Source organism: Stigmatopora argus, chromosome 9, assembly GCF_051989625.1.
Source record: "Stigmatopora argus isolate UIUO_Sarg chromosome 9, RoL_Sarg_1.0, whole genome shotgun sequence".
Taxonomy (NCBI): Eukaryota; Metazoa; Chordata; class Actinopteri; order Syngnathiformes; family Syngnathidae; genus Stigmatopora; species Stigmatopora argus.
The window spans coordinates 2717504-2736247 of record NC_135395.1 but is presented as its reverse complement, the minus strand read 5'-3'; the positions used below and the strand labels follow the sequence as shown (position 1 = coordinate 2736247).

The window sequence follows — 18744 nt, the reverse complement described above, 5'->3', positions numbered from 1 at the left end:
ATCTGTTGTAATGAGTATATACAAATGTTTTCCCGATAAGAACAGATGTTGAGGCTGACAGCTAGAATAAAAAACATAATTACAGATTGAAAAAGATTTTCTCCCACCATTCAAGACAAATTAAAGGCGGTACCATGCGTTAATTTAAATCTTTACATGTATTTTTTTTAAACTATTTTTCATAAGACTGTTTTTTTTAAATATACTTTGTATTCATGTCCAGCAACTAACTTGGAATAGCAATATACTCTGCCTCCTGTCCACAGTCAAGTTAGCACCCTATGAATCTAGTGTGATTTTTATTTTTTTATTTTTATCTGCGATGTCCCCCGTGTTCCTTTCTTCATAAGTTTATATCAAGGGAAGAGTTTAGTGGGCTGTGTCACTTCACCCCGGCTTTATGTCATTTTTAGTAAAAGGTATCAGAATGCAGCGCCTATAAACACCTCCCCCTCTTTCCTCTTTCATGCTGTCTTCCAATTTCATGCACAAACCTCCCACTCATAACCGAGAGTCATATGTAGCTCCTAGTCTGTCACCCCTGGAGTGTGTGTGTGCATGTGTCCTGGTGTATACAGTGTGTAGAAGGGTATGCGAGCATGAACTTGCATCCGCTGTCAGCAAGGAGTCTGATAGCTCTGTCACAATTGAGGTAAAGTTAAATCAACCTAACCACAAGTTATCAGGAAGGACTATGTTGAGCCACATCAGGACAAGCATGTCAAATTGAAATATTTTGTTTGATAGTGCTAATAGTAATAAATGATACAGTAACATACTTATCCAATACTAACGACAAAAATGATGAAAACTTTGTGTATAATTCAGTTTAGTGTCAAACGTGTTTCTGTGATCTCTTCTTGACAGCAATATAATCAATTTCTTCTTTCCTCCCCCTGACCATGAATGTAATAAGAAAGTTCCCTCATTCAACAACCAGTTAATTGCTCCCGACTATTTAACACACAAGTAAAACAACACTTCTCACGTCTTAGTCTCAGTGTACGAGCTTTATATCCCAAAATAAACACAAAATTTGCTAAATACTCTCGTCATCCATTACATTAGGAAACATACAGCTCAAATCTGTCAAATAAATTCAAGATTTTGTGGCATTAAAAAGCTCATCACGCTATATTTAAACATAAATGCAAAATGAAATATGGTGTATACATGGTTTAAATTGCGTTTTGAAAAAAGGTTGTCTGGTGAATAAACTTACCACATGCAAAATCTTATTCTCCGTCTCATATACAGTACAATCCTGTGAAAAGAGAGGAAAAAAACATTTATTTTAGCTCCTGCAAAGAAGCTATCGTTCTGTACCAAATATAACAATCTTGCTAAGGAAATTTAGAGTATTGATAGGATCAAAATCAAGGGAGATACATTGAATGCTATTTCACTAGAAAGCAATATTTCTATTTGTAGACACCCAGATTATGCATATTGCTCAATGGTAGGCAGAGAGAAGTCTCTTTAGCATTTGGAATACTATCAATTCTAATGTGTGAACCTGACAGACCTGGTATTTAACAATTGCTGATTGTTCATCTATTTCTGGGAAAGCAGCCAGCGGACCCTACCAGACCCACACGGCAGTAGCGAATACATCTTCCTGATCCATTAGTACAGGCTGTTTTACCCCCATTGTGTGTAACGCTGCACACTGGCAGCGATGAGTCCATTTGGACCATTGTGGACTAGCGGGGTCCTCTCTGCTATGCTGCTACTATGACTCATATTAGTGTGGATTTGTCTTATCTGCGAGGCTCCATGAGTAACTGTGGGCACCAAGTCCAAACAGGATCTTTAAGTAAATACAGTGAATGGAAGAAGTTCAATAGAGCAGCAATACAGTCTCCATTCAAACAATAAGATTGTTCCACTAGCAATCACTCTTAGAAAAGGGACAATTTTAAATGTTAGAAATCTGCATGATGGGAATTGAAAGAATGAAAAATGAGTTGATCATTCTTCATAAACTCATATAAGTGGAGCTAAAGACTGGGCCTGACAGTGAGTCGAGGAAAATGGGGAGAGCATCTGTGATGGAGCACGCTTGTCCCATCAGCCTAGACTGCCCTAATATATTTTATTACTTTTCTTTTACATTATGAATCCAGGACTACAGATAGAATCTAGCCTTCTAGCTAATTATGGCTTTCATATCGATATGTAATTATGAGTTTTATGAAATTACAGCGTCCCCGTTAAAAAATAAAAATAAAACTACATGGAAGATATGATGTAAGCTAAACTTGTTGTGTAGATAACATACGCAAATGGTTGTCCTTGCTCCCTAGCAGTGCCTATCCTTGATGACACAGACAACAAATCAAATGTTCCCTGGCATTTCAACTGTATTGTTGATATGCATGGAGTAATCTCTTAAATGTCATCCTGCATGCTCTGTAAACTATAAATTGTTGTTTGAGAAATTTGACCCTAAAAAAGTCTTATTTTGACTTGATTGTTATGGCATGTTTTTTAAAGAGATTTGCATATGAAAAACAAAGGTCCAGAAGAGGAAGGAAAAATTCAACATCTGCATGTGTGTGAAGGAATATTACCTAAACCCCTAGGTATGAGTGTAAGGTCACCTGTTGTACGATTGTAGTTAATTCTAGGCATAGCTGCACAATATTGTTCTTCAGTAATGAATACTCTGTCACGCTGGCGAATGGAGACCTGGAATCAAAGACAAAACCAGTGAGATTTTAAATGCAGTACAGGCAGTAAAAGAAAAAGGTAAACACATTTTCCTCTCTCAAATACTCAGTAGCAAAGATTCAGCACAAACAACAATATTTGTTTCAGGATCAAAACCAGCATGCTGCATGCCTGATTTTTTTTTATTTATTCATTTTCCGTGGTCCCTCAACTACAAAAGGCCTGTAAGGTTATAACTCTGCAGCAGTATTTTTATATTTCTTTTAATATTTGATCCTTCTAATGTGTTTTTCATCTTATTTCTGAACCGCTTTATCCTCAGTAGGGTCGCGAAGGGTGCTGGAGCCAATCTCAGCTGACTTCAGGGGACACCCTGAATTGGTGGCCAGCCAATCGCAGGGCACAAGGAGACAAACAATCATTGATGCTGACACTCATACCTAGGGGCAATTCAGAGTGTCCAATGAGCCTACCATGCATGTCTTTGGAATGTGGGAGGAAACCAGAGTACCCAGAGAAAACCCACGCAGGCCTGGGGAGAACATGCAAACTCCACACAGGTGGACCAACCTGGATTTGAACCCAGGTTTTCAGAGCTGAAATATTTTCTGCGGACTTTGAAACGACAAGAATATACCTTATACCCTCTGAAATACTACGCTAGTAAGTACTGCATATTGACTAGATCATACTGAATGTATTTGTATTTGTAATACATCAAACAGTTTGTGTTGCTAAATAAATTAAGCAAAGATTCACCTGACTTTAATCCAACATACCAAACACTACATCAATGTGCTGCTTAATTCTTGCTAATGTAGCTATATTAGTTCTGATTCAGGTTTTAAATTAACCTCCAGTCATTCAAAGATGTATAGGTCTTGTAGTATTGTAGTAACATTTAGATGAATTATTTAGACAATTTAGATTTTTGATCACTGAGCAAAAGAAAAAGATTTAAAAAAAATAATAATAATACAATCACTCCACAAATTCATTCGTGAGTGTCGTTCACACCTGTCGAGCCAGGCAAGTAAGTTTTTTGCCGCACCAATCAAATCCACCACTGATGTGAGGAAATCATTGGGTAGCCTCCGGGAAGCTCTTCCATCATAATGTCCTCCCCTCCGTCTGCCAAGGATGAAGTTCTGAAGGTTCTTGGCCGAAGCATTGAGCTTGTGAGACAGAGTCCGGAGGTTTTCCGTTTCTAAGCCGTAATTCTGGAGGGGACGAAATCATTTTGGCTGTTATTAAATGTGTATATGCAATAAACCCAAAGTTGTCAAAACAGCCAAACCTGAATGAACTGTTGAGCAGTGTGTGAGGCATTGCAACTTCTTTTCATTATGTTCTAAAAAATCCCTCAATTCATATTTCAATTGTCATGGTCAATCAAAAATCCAATGTTAAATCAGGTGAGCTTTTGCGACCAAAATTATTCTTTTTTTTCTCAAGTAAAGGTGAGGTTCAGCCGAGAAAGCACCAAGGAAGTAATTACCCTACAGTTGTTGTTTATTTTTTATTATTTTTTGGACAATAGAACTTATCCATGGAAAAATCAGCAACGCTTGTGTCAGATAAGATTGCAAGCTAAGATGACAAAGTCACTTTGCAATTGCTTGTTCATATTGTATCAGTATTTGTAAGTATAAAAACATCATTGTCATAGAGACTTGACACTGATTAATCAGACTTTGCCCAAAGTTTGGTCGTTGCCATAGAGACTTGACACTGATTAATCAGACTTTGCCCAAAGTTTGGTCATTGTCAGAGACTTGACACTGATTAATCAGACTTTGCCCTGCAAGTTTGGCCGTTGTCATAGAGACTATGCTCTGTCCGCATATATGTAAGACCCAACCACTGTTCATTTGGAGAGAGTTGCAAGGACAACAGGCTGTGCGGTTCACAACTGTTAGAGCTCTCTCCCCATCCTGTAGTCTGGTAATAAACCTATTTCCTTTAAATTGGTCTCACTCTTTGTACCTGTTCCTGAAGCTGTTTTACAGACCCAACAGCTTGCATCGGCTCTGGAGGGAAAATGCATGAAAAGAGTCGATGACTGGAGCCAACAACCTCCAAAGGTATCTATATCTTCTCGTTTAAGTTCTTTCCCATTTATTTTGTTTGTATCACTATAATATAAATACAGTGTGGCCAGGCCAATCTGCTTTTTTTTTGGCAATCATGCTATGTCATTAAATGTATAACACCTCCTCCCAACTTTATTTATATCCTTAAAAAATATCTTGGAAGGATAGAGAAGAGTGGCTGAATAGACATTTAAAATTGTTTTATAAAAATGTGACCAATGAGGGAATACAAACTACACAATCATTTGTTACAGCAGTGAAGTAAACCAAGATGTCATGACTGTGCTGCATAATAACCACTCAGGCCATAAAATCCTGTGCTACCCAACCACAACAATAATCTGATAGATCAAGAAATGAATACCTCTCTCACTGTGGCAGAGAATTATTACTGGCCAGTCCATTAGCTCTCCAACAATTTTACATTGCCTTTTATGAAAGACCCTCATTTATGACTACAGTCTTATGTAGCCAATTATACATCTTAACCCTGCACTTCAACCTTTATAAATAAACAGTCAGATCCATTGAGTCGCATTATACACACTCATCCAAGGCACCTCTGGAAACATCTTTCCAAAAAGATGCTGATTCCTGCTGACACAACGACTGCGCACGCTTATATACAGAAAAGTAGAATCTATTCCCACTCTGCCTGTAGATCTATTTAACACAGTCACGATCACAGTGACTACACAATGGAGAGAGTCGAACAGTGGCAGCAAGAGAAGTGAAAGAGCAAATAAAAGAAGCTAAAGAAGCAGAAAATAAGGAACAGGGAGCAACTAGCTGTGCATCATGCTGTATTTGGGTCATGCATATGTTATGGTGTTTATAATCTAGTGTATGAAAATGGGAATGTACATGTGAATTTGAAATGTGTGTTTGTACACGCTCCAATTAGGCTTTCCTATGATTCAGTATGGCACTTGTGTCTCCCTCCTGGGGACCTAGTGCACAAACAAAGAGGAAAATTAAAAACAAGATTTTGTGTATCTGCGTGTGTGTTTAGCTCTGAAGAAGAGAAAAAGAATTTGAGCGTGCCTATGTGCCTCTGTGTGTCAATCAATACAATACAAGGGCGATGCCATTAGAGCAGCCCCCCACTACCTTCATGTCGATCTGGTTACCATAGCAGCAGTGTGCGGTAAAGCCTTTTTCCATGCTGGAATTTAATCATTGCTATGTAACCACAATCAGACATTATTTTTGATATACAAATTACTCTACGGTCGTCATTTTTTCTCTTCACTCTCATCTATTTTCGCTCCATTCATTCCAGTTCACAACCCTATTCATCACGAGCAATACATATTGGCACTGATAGATTTTCTTCAACAAATAAGTACGAGATATAAAACAGATACATCTACCATACATACATGAGGTAAGTATATATAAAATAGGAAAAAGACTAAATAGGTTTGTCCAATAGTTGAAATAGTGATAGTCTTTAAAAAAAAGCACAAAAAACATAGCGAAGTACTTAAATGCACATTCAAATCTACAGGCATTTTTGTGTCTTCATATGGAGAAAGCAAGAATACTGTATAGAGAGAAAACCCACGCCAGCTTATGGAGAAAATGCTAACTCCCCCCCTAAAAGGCCTGATCCAAGAACCAAATCCAAAATTCAACTGAGGCAAACAGCCTTTTAATATATGCCATATATAGAAAAAAATATCCAAATTCATTTAAAAGAAAAAAGTAGACACCAGAAATTCATGATTTTCCATTCACAAAGCTGGGTTTCGAGGACTGCTGAATCACCAAAAAAGAGACATATTCCATGCCGCTTATCTTCACAAGTGTTGCAGGGATCCTGGAGCCTATCCCACCTGACTATGAGAAGTAGGCAGGGTACCCCGAAATTGGTTGCCAGCCAATTGCATGACAGTCATACTTGCAGACAATTTAGATTGTCCAATCGGACTACCATGGGTATTTTGGGATGGGAGAAAAACTAAATAACCAGAGAAAACCCCGGCGACCACAATGCGAGCATGCTTACTACTCTTCTATATTGCCACCAAAAAACCTGGGTCCTACAGAAAATGTAATTAAATTTGAAAAAAAAAACGAAAAAATATACACATTTATATTTAATAATATAAGCTACAGGAAATGATCAGGCTGCCATTGGCATTATAATCGGACATAGGCCCTGTCGTCATTATCAACAACAAAAAAGCCTACTTGTCATCACACACAGAAACTGCGTGTGACGAAATTGGTGGTGCTTCTCCATAAGCTGCGTTTACTCGGCAAAAGACCTAAATAAGTGATAGTTACGGTTACAGTTAACAGTTAACACAGTTAACAGTGATAGATGTCGAATCCATTCGAACTGAAAGGGCTGGAAGGGAAAAGCTGGCAGCCCCCTGGATTTAATTGGCCGTCAATGGTAGGTAATGAGATAACATCTTTAAGATTAACATAAAGAATATCACATTTACAGAGATGGTTAAGTTTTGGGATTCAGCTTTGTATTTAAAATCCTTTACCTAGAGTTAAGGAATTAAAATGAAGTGGTCTTACAACAGCACAAACTTTGCTTCAAATATAGCCACTATCTTTTGGTTGACCATAACTTGGTCTCCAAATATCCAATTTTGTCTCGAGTTAGCCAAGGAATTAGGTAAAGCGGAGAGTGGTTATACCAAAGAAAATAAACGGTGCTGAATTTTGTATGTGTGCATAGACATATGATGCCTTATTACCATGTTATGAAATTTGAAGATTATTAACAGCCATAAGCATGTAGACGTGTGCACACGTGCACATGTGCACACATTCAAACAACCTTGGCAAATCCAGCAATGTGTGTCTAAGAGATAAGGTGCATCATGTTTTTTTTTCCACATACACTATTTCCTTTTCCCTCTCACACCTCCCCATTCACTTTACTCATTCCATCTCTTGGAGGGTAGCACCTAATTCCCCCTAAATTCTCTAATCCCAAGCAGGGCCACTAAATCGGCTGCCTGTCAAGACACACAAATCAGGTCGAAAATAACTTAACCATCTCATAATCAATACAAAAAACAGGTTGGATAAAATGTGCATGCAGTACACATACTCAAAGGACAAAAAATAAGTGTCCAACGTCAGGTGTTTTTGGAAGTAAAAACGTAGTTTAACAACAATTAATTGCATCAATTTAACAAGAAGAATGTTAATATGAGAAGAAAAAATAGCAACTGAAATAATTTCACAAGTGTCCATAGTCCTTTTTATAAGCGTGAATCCAGCTGTGTTCAAATATAACACATTCCTCATGCAATTTGGCAATCAGATGTCAGCCTTGTGGACGTGGCAGTTTTAATTTTAATATTCAAGTTTCAGAAAGAGTGTTATGAACAATCACTACCCATAATTAATGTTAATTGAGAAACATTTTAATCCCTGCTATTTTTTAATGATTTCAATTTTATGTTTAAAAAGGGGTAGTGGTCGTGCTTGTGTGGGCCTGTTTGCTTTTTGAAATGATGGTTTGGATTGGATTGGATAACTTTATTCATCTCGTATTCGGGAAATTTCGTTGTCACAGTAACAAGAGGGTGAGGATGCAGAAATAGGAAAGGCATTTTAGACATAAATTTCTGGCAATGCTGAATTTTAATATTAATTTAAAGTTTGTGTTCAGTTTCCCACACATAGACTTATATAGAGAACATGTAAAGCCCGAACGCTGAGCGAAAAATGTGAGTTGTCATGATGGTCGCCCAACCATTAAAATGCGAGCTTCAAAGGGAAGACAATGATGTAAGGTCCAGTTCTTCTTTGTAGCCAATGTCTAAGACTGTGTGACGTGTGATAGGATATGGAATGCAGAAAGTGCAGAAAGAGGTCATTTGATGTATAATTGTAGAAAAACATATTTCTGAGAGCGACATTTGGTACTAATGTCTTTTTCTTATATTTATTTTTAAACAATAGTTTTTGTATGAAATAGCCTTGAGAACTCTTTAAAAAATTAAGATAAGTTTGCTTTCTTTGGCTCAACAATCCTATACAGGGAAAAAATAAAGGAAAAAAATGCTTGAAAGGTGCCCAACAAAGTGAACTGTGTGCATGCACGGTAATCATTTTCAGCCACTTTCCGCAAGCAAAAGACATTCAAAGAAGTGTAGAGGTGAAGAGTGTGACTGACCAGGGCACAGAGGAGATCAACTGCTTCTAGGATGAGCTCCTGATGTCCTATTCTTGTAACCCCCAACTCCTCCAGCTCCTGATGGGTGATATGTAGAAGCTGCTCCCCGCCCATTTGCTCCCGCTCAAAACTCTTCACATATTGCTGGAGGCAGTCATCCAGACCTAAGTAAAAAAAAAGGTTGAAAATGCATCAAAATGAAACATAGGTGACAACTATTATAATATTTTTGGCTGATGAACACAAACCATGAATCAAGAAAATGTCTCCAAATATGTCATATTCACAAAATGTTGAATCACACAAACCAACCGGAATACTTTGGGTCCAGTTGCTGCAGTTTTTAATTTGTTCCACTTTTATTTTGTGATTCACAGTTACAAGTTATTCAATTAAGATGATGTCCCAAACCTGCATCAAGATTTGGAAGCAACATATTGGCTTTTTGACTCTTTTTGCTGTTAAGCCATGGCTACTTGCCATGCAGCCTATAAATGGGGTCTGGGGATACCATCGATCAGTTCAGAGCTTTAGGGTTTGTATTAGCAAAGTCAGCAAAAAGAACGCCTCCCTACAGACCCAATGAAAAAAATCTGAACACATTAGGCGAAAAAGCAGGAGAGCGCCCATTACAAAGCACTACAGCCTTGCACTAGAGTCCGCCTGTGGATGTTTGCTTCAAACATGGCACTTACAGAACATTTATTGCTATTGTTATTCTTGGATTGGCTTTCTGTGGAGCATGTGGCATGTTGATAAAACTGAGTGGAGTCGTGAGGAAAACACTGATGCCCCAGGGAAACGAGAACGACACAGACAGTGTGGTAGCACCTTCACACAATCAGCACACACACATATACACACTAATAGCAAAAATGAGTGTTAGGAATCTTGCAATCAGAATATCATGGGACACAGACAGCAAAATATAATCCAAGTGTTGTTCATAAAGAATCACAATCTTGTTACATACAGGATAGGAGAGTGAATTTTAATCTTACACGTGTCTACACAGTAGTACCACTACAGTAATTGAATTGAATATGATTCATTTTGTCTGCCTCGGAGGTGACAATCTGATATTATTTTATGAAAGCTACAAGATGATAACATCATTTTTTTTGTTCATGAAAGCTACATATGAACAATGTCTATATCAACATAGCTAACAGCACAAACAGCACAATGTTTTACAGCACCTAGGTAATGGTAATTGCAACATATTTTCCAATACAAATATCAATGATATTCTAATTCAACCAGCCAATATTATGTGCATGTAATCCTAAAGATTCATCTTTCCAAGCTTCAAAATGATTTAATAGTTGCCGACACGGCACCATCTTTTGTGAAAAAAAAGGTAGAGAGCTTCACCCATATAAAGGTTAAATTTAGAGAAACTGCACACTGAAGTGACAAGCTTATAAAAAAGTTTTATGATAAGTATATGAGATTTTGTTTGTTTTCCTTTTTAAAAAAGCCAGCACTTTCTGATTGTGTCCATTGAAGTGAACTATGAGAAACAAAGGTATTATTCCCCCAAACCATGTAAATTAATAATCTTAATGTCCCCCCAAAAAGTATTCTTGCGTACAGAAAATGGTGTTTCATTCAAAAATAGTGCTTCATCATTTGATTTACACTATATATTTATAGCTTGTAAAAAAAAATAGAATGTATACCATGCAGGATTCCATTTCAAATGGATTTCTTTTAGATTATTTACTGCGGTGTAGAAATAGTCCAGTGTATTCCAATAAATCATGGCCAATAGTGGCAGAGATATCTGCAAGTTGACTGCATGAGCAGATTTCTTCATGGAGCTGGCAGCAATGCAAGCGAGCAGATACAGCCACACTGAAAAGATGGTGGAAAAGCAGACCCTGCAGCAAGTAACTACGAATATGAACTCATGACTCCAAACATTACCATATAAGAGAGAGATATTTGTTATTTTACATTTCATTAATGAATTGTGTCCAACTGGCCATGTTGTACAATCTCTTCCTTAGTAGGAGCTCGCATGGGAATAAATTCTATAATACATCTTTTTTAATTATGTATAATACATCTGTCTATTTTGGTATATATGTCTCTTTATTGTTTAGTTATTTTTCAAGTTGTTCGTTATCTTTCTTTTGTGTTGTAGGTTTTTGTCATTGGCTGATTTTGACATGGTTTTATGTTTGTTCCTCTCTGTAGGGAACTTTCGGGATAAAACTAACTAAATGATTCTCCCTAGATTAAATCACTAGTAATATGGAACCCTTTCAGTACAGTTAGGTGACCTTAATATTTAGCAAAAATACAAATACTGCTTTGTTTATTGACACTGAGTTGAAATGAAATGCAATAAACAGGCCTAAGGTTATTTTGACACACATAACTGAAGCTTGATGCCGGACTACTGTATGAAACAAAGACAATAAATTATGCTGTGTTTAAAAAAGCAACATGGCTTCCACCAGTAGAAGTAACAGATGAGCATATGTGACCTGCCCATTAACATTTTTCAAATCAGAACGTCAAATCTGTTTTTAGCTTTTCCTTTGAGACCATGCTAGGGTTAGTGTGGAACTTGTGCAAAGAGCAGCGACAGGCAGCGCTGGCTTCTCTCGTATAGCTTCACACTCTATCTTTTAGTTTTCAACGGGAGAAAGTACAAGTAAAAATGAAGCGTCTCAAAACTCACTAAAATGTGCCTACCGTGAAATATTCATCACATCGTGCAGAATATTCTTAAGGTGGCATTTTAGCCCATCTGTATGTGAGCTTTGAAATGCACTTCAGCCTGCTCTCTCAGACACATCTTGCTGACAATTGATGCAATCTTAAATGATGGCTCTTCCACATTAAAAGCATTAATATTTATACAAATTCATGTTAGAAATGAGTAATGTTATTCAGTGAAATCCTTCAATTGAGGGAAATTCTAAATCCAGCTGCTGTCTGAGGTGAGGACATTATCAGAAAGTAATGATTGAATAAATGTAGTTGGGAGAGATTAGCTATTACCCTTCCAAAACTCAAGCAGTCTAAGTTGGAAGTAGTTTGTTTAGTTCTCACCTAATGTGGTTCCTGTAAGGCAGGGGTGGGCAAACTATCCACAAAGGGTGCAGGTTATTATTCCAACTAATAAAGAGGACACCTTTTCCCCAATCTGGTCTCCTACAAGTGCAATCAGTGGATTGCAGTCAGGTGTTTCTTGTTTCCTGCAGAAATCTTATTGGTTAAAGTGTCTGTGCTGGATCGGTTGGAACAAGAACCTGCACCCACAGTGGCCCTCGAGGACCGGTTTGCCCACCTGTGCTACAAGGGGAACGGATAATAGAGGAGTTAATTAATGTTGACACCAGAATAGAAAAATAATAATAAAAAACACAGAGGGAGATACTGACCTTTTCAGTTTTTGCTTTGTTCTCTTTTTTTATTAGATCAAGACAGACCAAAGGGTGTTCGTATAAAATCAACCTGGATTGGTAAAGTGCTGCTCCCGGAACAACAGGTGCAAAAAGAAAACACACTCACACAAACACAGGACCCTCTGTGTCAATGTCCGGATAGAGCTGCTACTTTGATATGATGCCCACTGCATCTTTCATTCTATGCACAGTACAGCCATCAACTGTGTTCTCCCCATTTCACCGTCATGCCCTCATTTCCTCCCCCATCTCAGAGAAGCTTTTTCAATTTGCAGCACGCTTTCCCATTTCTAAATTTCTTGATCCTCTCTCGCTGTTCTGGGTCGTTATACAGGTCGGACTGTTTGTGTTTATTTATTCGTTAGCAGTTCTAAATTCATACGTGTCATACTCTGTGTCAATATATGTAATCCAGGCATATGTGGTGGACATCTGTGTGTGGTTTCAGTCGCTCTGTCTTATGACGTGTTGTGACTCCAACAAGATCAGATTTGGTTTCCATGGTTACCAATGCCCCACTTAAAGCCCGTACTCCGTAGTTTGTGTGTATATGGATGCGTGTGTATCCATGAATGCGTAAATGAAGTTCAACTAAACAGGAAAAAAGGTCCAGAGAAAATGTACTACACTTATATATAAAAGTATCACATGATGTCATAATGCAAACCTATTTTAGTGCAATTCATGTTGTAAGCTGTATTCATTGTTTACCCAGTGTAGGAACTGTGTGTATCTCTCATTTGTAGTTGCCTGCACTTGTCACACGCCTTGTATTGGAGTTCACCCAAATGCATTATTAGGACATTTATGGATAACTTTTGGAAAAATAATTATGCACAGGTGTGATGGAGAATTTACCATTTTTTTGCTTATATTTGTATACAGATGTCACTGAAGGTGTAGTGGTTCATTCGCCTGACTTCGGTGTGAGCAGAGTAGAGTCGATTCCCAATCAGTGGGTGTGTAATTGTGAGTATGAATGGTTGTCTGTCTCTTTGCGTGCCCTCCGACTGACGGGTGACCTGTTTAGGGTATAGTTAGACTTACGCACAAGGTCAGCTGAGATAGAATGCTGCACCCCGCGATCTTGACAAGGGATAAAAGGTGTTGAAAATGAACGCACTGTTCGATATATTTCATATGCATGCACTGTGATTAACTGGTCACCAATTTAGGGTGCGCCCTGCCCTTTGGCCAACGTTTGTTGGGATTAATTCCAGCGTTTCAGAGACCATAAAATGTTGAAAAGTCATATAAAAACTTGTAAATTGCTAAGTGGGAGTTTATCTATAATTTCCAAGATAGATAAACTTTATACACCCCACTAAATGTGACATAGTTATGAAAGAGTCTTTTAAGGCACACAACATTTGGTCAGTACATTGCTTTAGTGACTTTGTTTAAATGGAAAGTCAGTCAAATTGAAGCCTTTTTTTTTTTTTAATTATGCAGTCGCTCTCGTATTTTACACTCGCACTTGCTGAGGCAGAAAGCTTGAAAGTAGCCGTTTGACTTATAACTGCGCATGTTTTCTTAGTCATTCAAAAACAAGGTCTAACTCACTGTCATTCATTTCAACCAAAGACTTAAAGCCAAAGAGGATTGGTGATATCTGAAAGGAATCTGACATTGGTTCCTCCGCTAATGGGATTTGCTACAAATACGTACATTGCAAATGATTGGGCATCTTTGGATTTCACAGAAATTGAAAGTCATCATGTTCTAAAACTTAGAATTTTGGACCGATATTCAATTTAGAATTTTCTTTTAATTTTATTTGAAAAAATGTTGTATGTTTTTGTCATGTTTTAATCAAACAAACAATCAATACATCAACTGCCTTTTCAAATTATAAGTTTAGTCACATTTGTTTTATTTTAATTTAAAAAAAATATCCCATTCCTGTTAAAATAAAATGGGACAAATAAGCAGCATTGGTGCATTGAGTGGTCTTGGAACACATCCTGACACATTCCATTTCAGTTAAACACAAATACTGTACACGCAGAGGAAACTCCTCCGGTGTGGGTGTTCAAAATAAATGCTGATGACTCATCTTTCAATGAGCTTTGCCTGCGTTGTGCTGCTTGAAGTCTTTCAGCTGCACACCAAGTCTGGTCTTCTGCTTTAATAGATTAACCTTGCAGTAAAAAAATTCCTAAAAAGTACAAAACTAAAAATGTGTACTTAGATGATGCTGAAGGAATTTATGCATTATAATTAATGCAATTACCATTAATATGTGAAAATGGCTCACTTTCTTGAAAAATACATTATTATTGATAGATAAATGGAATATGAACGACCTAAATCTTGTCATGCTTTTAGAACACAATTCAATTCCAGTATGTTGCTTAAGGACAAAGCACTTTGACAGAAAAATCAAAACCAACACGGGGATTGGACCCTCAATCTATGCCAGTCTGAAAACATGCTTAGCAAAAGCGAAAAATTAATTAGTTTTTTACTCAAAGAATGTAGCAGCATAACAAAAAGAGGTTATGGGGGATAAACAGAAAGAATTAACAATTGTGATACATAAAACATGATTAAAAACATGAGCTACATAGTGCAAGTAGTGAGGCAATCGCAATATATGACCATTCTTACCAGAGGAAAACATGTCAGGGCAAAATACACCCAGTAAACTGAAGACAAGAGGAGAGAGACATCTCAAACTGAAGGGTGTGGACCAGGTGTGATGGGGCACCCAATATTAGAACCAAGCTCCTGTGATAATGGATGAATTTAGATCTTACTTTTTAGCTACTATTTCAGTTGTATCTAGTCATGAGTGTACCTCGTCATACCTTAAGTTTGGACCTTTATTTTCTCTTATTTATTTTCATCCATTTACTTATTCATTGACTTTCAACCATTTACAACATTGCGTATAAGGGTCGCCTAGTGCTGGAACCTATCGCAGGTCACATTGGGCAAAAGGCTGAATACACCATGGACTGGTTGCTAGTCAGTGACAAGGTAATCATTTCCACTAACATTTAAACTGTCACTGAAAGGTAAAACGACCTAGTTGCTCATTCCATTATCCAGGTTTCATTCAATGTTTAAAGATGATCTTTCTACTCTAAATTATGTTTTGTTATAAAGTATTATATACAAACAGTATTATTTATAAATATATATTCTGGAAATGGTTCTAATGTCACATTCACATCCACATAAAAGTGACGGCATATTGTTTGAGAAAGTGTAACGGGGGAAAGAATGGATTTTTAACCCGAGAACAGGTTTAATGTTCCCAACGGAAGATATTGAAAAGATACAGGGACAACGTTTTTTTTTTAAATGAAAACATATCACTGAGATCATTCATGTATCAATTCCCCATTCCTAGACATACTTTGCCTTTTTCTCCAATTTCTTCATCAAACTTTTTAGACCCTAAAGTGGTTAATTATGTATGAGCAAATCATAATGGCAAACTCTAAATATACAAAACAAATCACTGATAATTTTTAATAAAAAAAATGTCAAAGGACGTTTAAACTGAATAGCTATGGCCAAGGAAGCATGGAAGCCTTTTTGCTGACTTGATCAATATAATACACCCTGGTCTGGTCCGAGCTCATCAGCATTTAAATCGTGAACTAGTACTTATTCCTTTAATCGAACACACATTTTGGACCATGGGAAGTGGGTTTTGAAACCAAAGGAGGACCCAGACAACGTCAGCAGAACATGAACAAAAAAAAAGGACAGGAAATCTCATTTTCCAAACCTGGAGCTCTCTTGCTGTGAGTTAACAGTGTTAGCCACTGATCCTATCAGGTACTCTTTTCAAAATGTGCAAAATACAATTGTGAGAATGCTTTGCATTTATTTCATTTCTCAGCGTGTAATCATCCCGAATCACGATTCCACTATTAGAGATAATGTAATAACACTGCATGCACACACACATTTAAGCTGTCTGATCACACAGGTTTGCGGACACCCTCATTTCCTCCCCTCTTTTTCCTTCACTGTCCATATAGGACTGCCACACTGCTCTCTCCAGCTAATCAGTGTGTGAGTATCCGTACCACCTACCAGCAGCCCTCCACCAGTTAAAGCACTGTCATGGATATACAGATGTATGATTAATGGCCACTTATTGACTGCTTGCTGAATAAGGAAATCTCATTCCTTTGTGAATGTCAGTGAACAGGTTAACTTTATGGGGAAATTGAGGTTGGTTTGAATTGAAGTGTGTGTGTGTGTGTGTGTGTGTGTGTGTGTGTGTGTGTGTGTGTGTGTGTGTGTGTGTGTGTGTGTGTGTGTGTGTGTGTGTGTGTGTGCATGTGTGTAGGGGGGCAGTTAACACCATTAATCAAAGGTGTGAGCTAAACACAGAACACAAGATTACATAGCCACACACACATACACACGTACACACTAGCACACACACACTATGAGTGGTGATATAAGCCTGGAGCGTGTCAGTGAAAAGAGCAGATGACAGATCCTCCACCTTCATTGATGAGAGCACCGCATGCTTACTCCAACCGCATCAGCACCAGCAGCATCTGTCTGGAGGCTTTCCATGCAAGGCTCATTCATTCTCCACCAAATGTGATATCACGAGTGGGGGAACTCATCTCACTGTACCACCACATATCCTTTGGAGTTAAAACCACTCGCTCGTTCATAGTAAGAGACGTTCCATGCATGGAGTCTCACTTCACCACCACCACCACCACCACCACCCCATAATCCTCAGGCAGATCACATACCAGGCCGGGTGCTAGCGATGCAGAGAAAAGATCCTAACTCACCTTTCATCCAATCCAGCACTTGCTTTGGTGTCCATTTACTTATAGGTTCCATCACCAAAGCCATGATGTCACAGCCTCTCCGCGTTGAACAGCCGAAGAGTGAAATCAGGCGACATAGAATGACTTGTCAGTCACATCTGGAGTGACGTGACGCCGGATGATCATTCGCAATGTAAATTGAAGGTTGTCGGTTTTAGTCCCTCCATCAGAGCATGGGCTCCTGCAGAAACGGTGAACGGGATGCGGTGGTGCAATCTACGTGCACGCACAAACACACGCGCGCACGCGCTTTTTCCCTGCCCCCTTACCCTCCCCTCTCCCTCTCTTTCTTTCTCGTGCCTCCCCGCCAGCAGCTCGCGCAATGTGAGAAGGGGATTCGGTGGGAGCGAATGGATGAGAGCGACCCCGCCCCCCCCCCTCTCCCCCTGCCCACCTCGCTGCAGCATCATAACGGCCACCTCTCACAATAAAGACCGGGGAATGGTGCAACGCACATTTGAGATGATCTTCAACGACTCAGATAACGTTTAGAGAAGAGTTAGACCCCTTTTAGGATATTCGGGTAAAAAGTACACAACACAACAGGACAGTCTGTGGCTTCTTGTCTTGCCTGCAACAGACAATTGTGACACGCAATGCTTCTAGGGGGAAATCCGCAGCAGTCGTTTGCATCTGCACTTCAAAGTTATCGATCAACTGCGAGGTACAGCGCCCCCTGTCGTGCACCTGAGAGGCGGGTGACGTCATAGGGTAACGCGTCACTTATGAAAAGCACTCACACACGCACACATTTTAAAGGGGTTAAAAGTTAGAATCATGCAGAGTAGAATATGATGTACTGCGCAGGGGCAGAACGAAGGGGGTGCTGGAGGTGCTTTTGTAGCCGGGCCTCCATTTGGGCCAGGTGGGAGAGTTGATCAAAAGCAACTAGTTCCTGGTCCTTTAGCGCCTGTCAGAGGGCAGCAGGTTGTAAAGGTGGAAGCTGGGATGTGTATTTTTTTTAAATCTCTTTGCCCTTCCTAGGCACTAGGAGTTGAATATGGTGGACAGGGCAGGTAGGGGGTATCTGATGATCTTTTGAGCTGTGTTGATCACCCTCTGGAGTCAATTCCTGTCTGCTTTTGTACACCTTGAGCCATTTTTCGAGTGTCCCAGCACTCAGGAAACTTAAATAAGGTGCATTTAGCAAAGTTTTCTCAGCCGTTACTTGTGTTTCTTTTTTTAAGTCAGCTTGGCAACACTATAAAAATAGAGTACTTCATATTTTTGGCCCTGTCCTTCAACAAAACTTGACTCAAGAAATGCTGTTCCGTCCAAAACAGTCGTCAATGCTCACTTTTGCCGAGAAGCCGCCCTCTAACATAGACAATGATTTTCCAGACACCCTTTGTGCACTGGCACTATTTATGTCCTTCCATGTCCATATAATGGTCTTCAAAATGACACACTTGCTCTGCGTGGTGCTAAAATTAGTAACCCCTGCTGTGTAGGGCATGTTTACGTTGTAAAAATGATCATCTTCATTATTTGGGTTTAGGGGAGTCTCGTTTCTCACCCCAGATCCAGATTTGCTTTGTTCCATCACTGGTACTGTACATATTTTTATTTACATACATACATAAAAA

At 38.7% G+C, this 18744-nt stretch overlaps 1 protein-coding gene across 5 annotated transcripts in view; it reads right to left on the bottom strand.

The window, feature by feature from the left end:
• The window catches only part of LOC144082281 (connector enhancer of kinase suppressor of ras 2-like), a 44063-nt gene extending 26660 nt beyond the window's left edge, over positions 1–17403 (bottom strand). For 3 of the 5 annotated variants that reach the window (XM_077609317.1, XM_077609321.1, XM_077609318.1), the window contains exons 1-5: positions 17120–17403; positions 8920–9083; positions 3691–3893; positions 2604–2691; positions 1223–1264 (exon numbers count right to left, since the gene is read on the bottom strand). In XM_077609317.1, coding sequence (XP_077465443.1) covers positions 1223–1264; positions 2604–2691; positions 3691–3893; positions 8920–9083; positions 17120–17183 — 561 coding nt within the window. In that variant the 5' untranslated portion in view covers positions 17184–17403. Of the gene's footprint in view, positions 1–1222; positions 1265–2603; positions 2692–3690; positions 3894–8919; positions 9084–11625; positions 11766–11985; positions 12134–17119 lie in introns of those variants that run through there. The other 2 variants (XM_077609319.1, XM_077609320.1) reach the window with 2 other exon arrangements.
• Positions 17404–18744: the final 1341 nt, after the last annotated feature.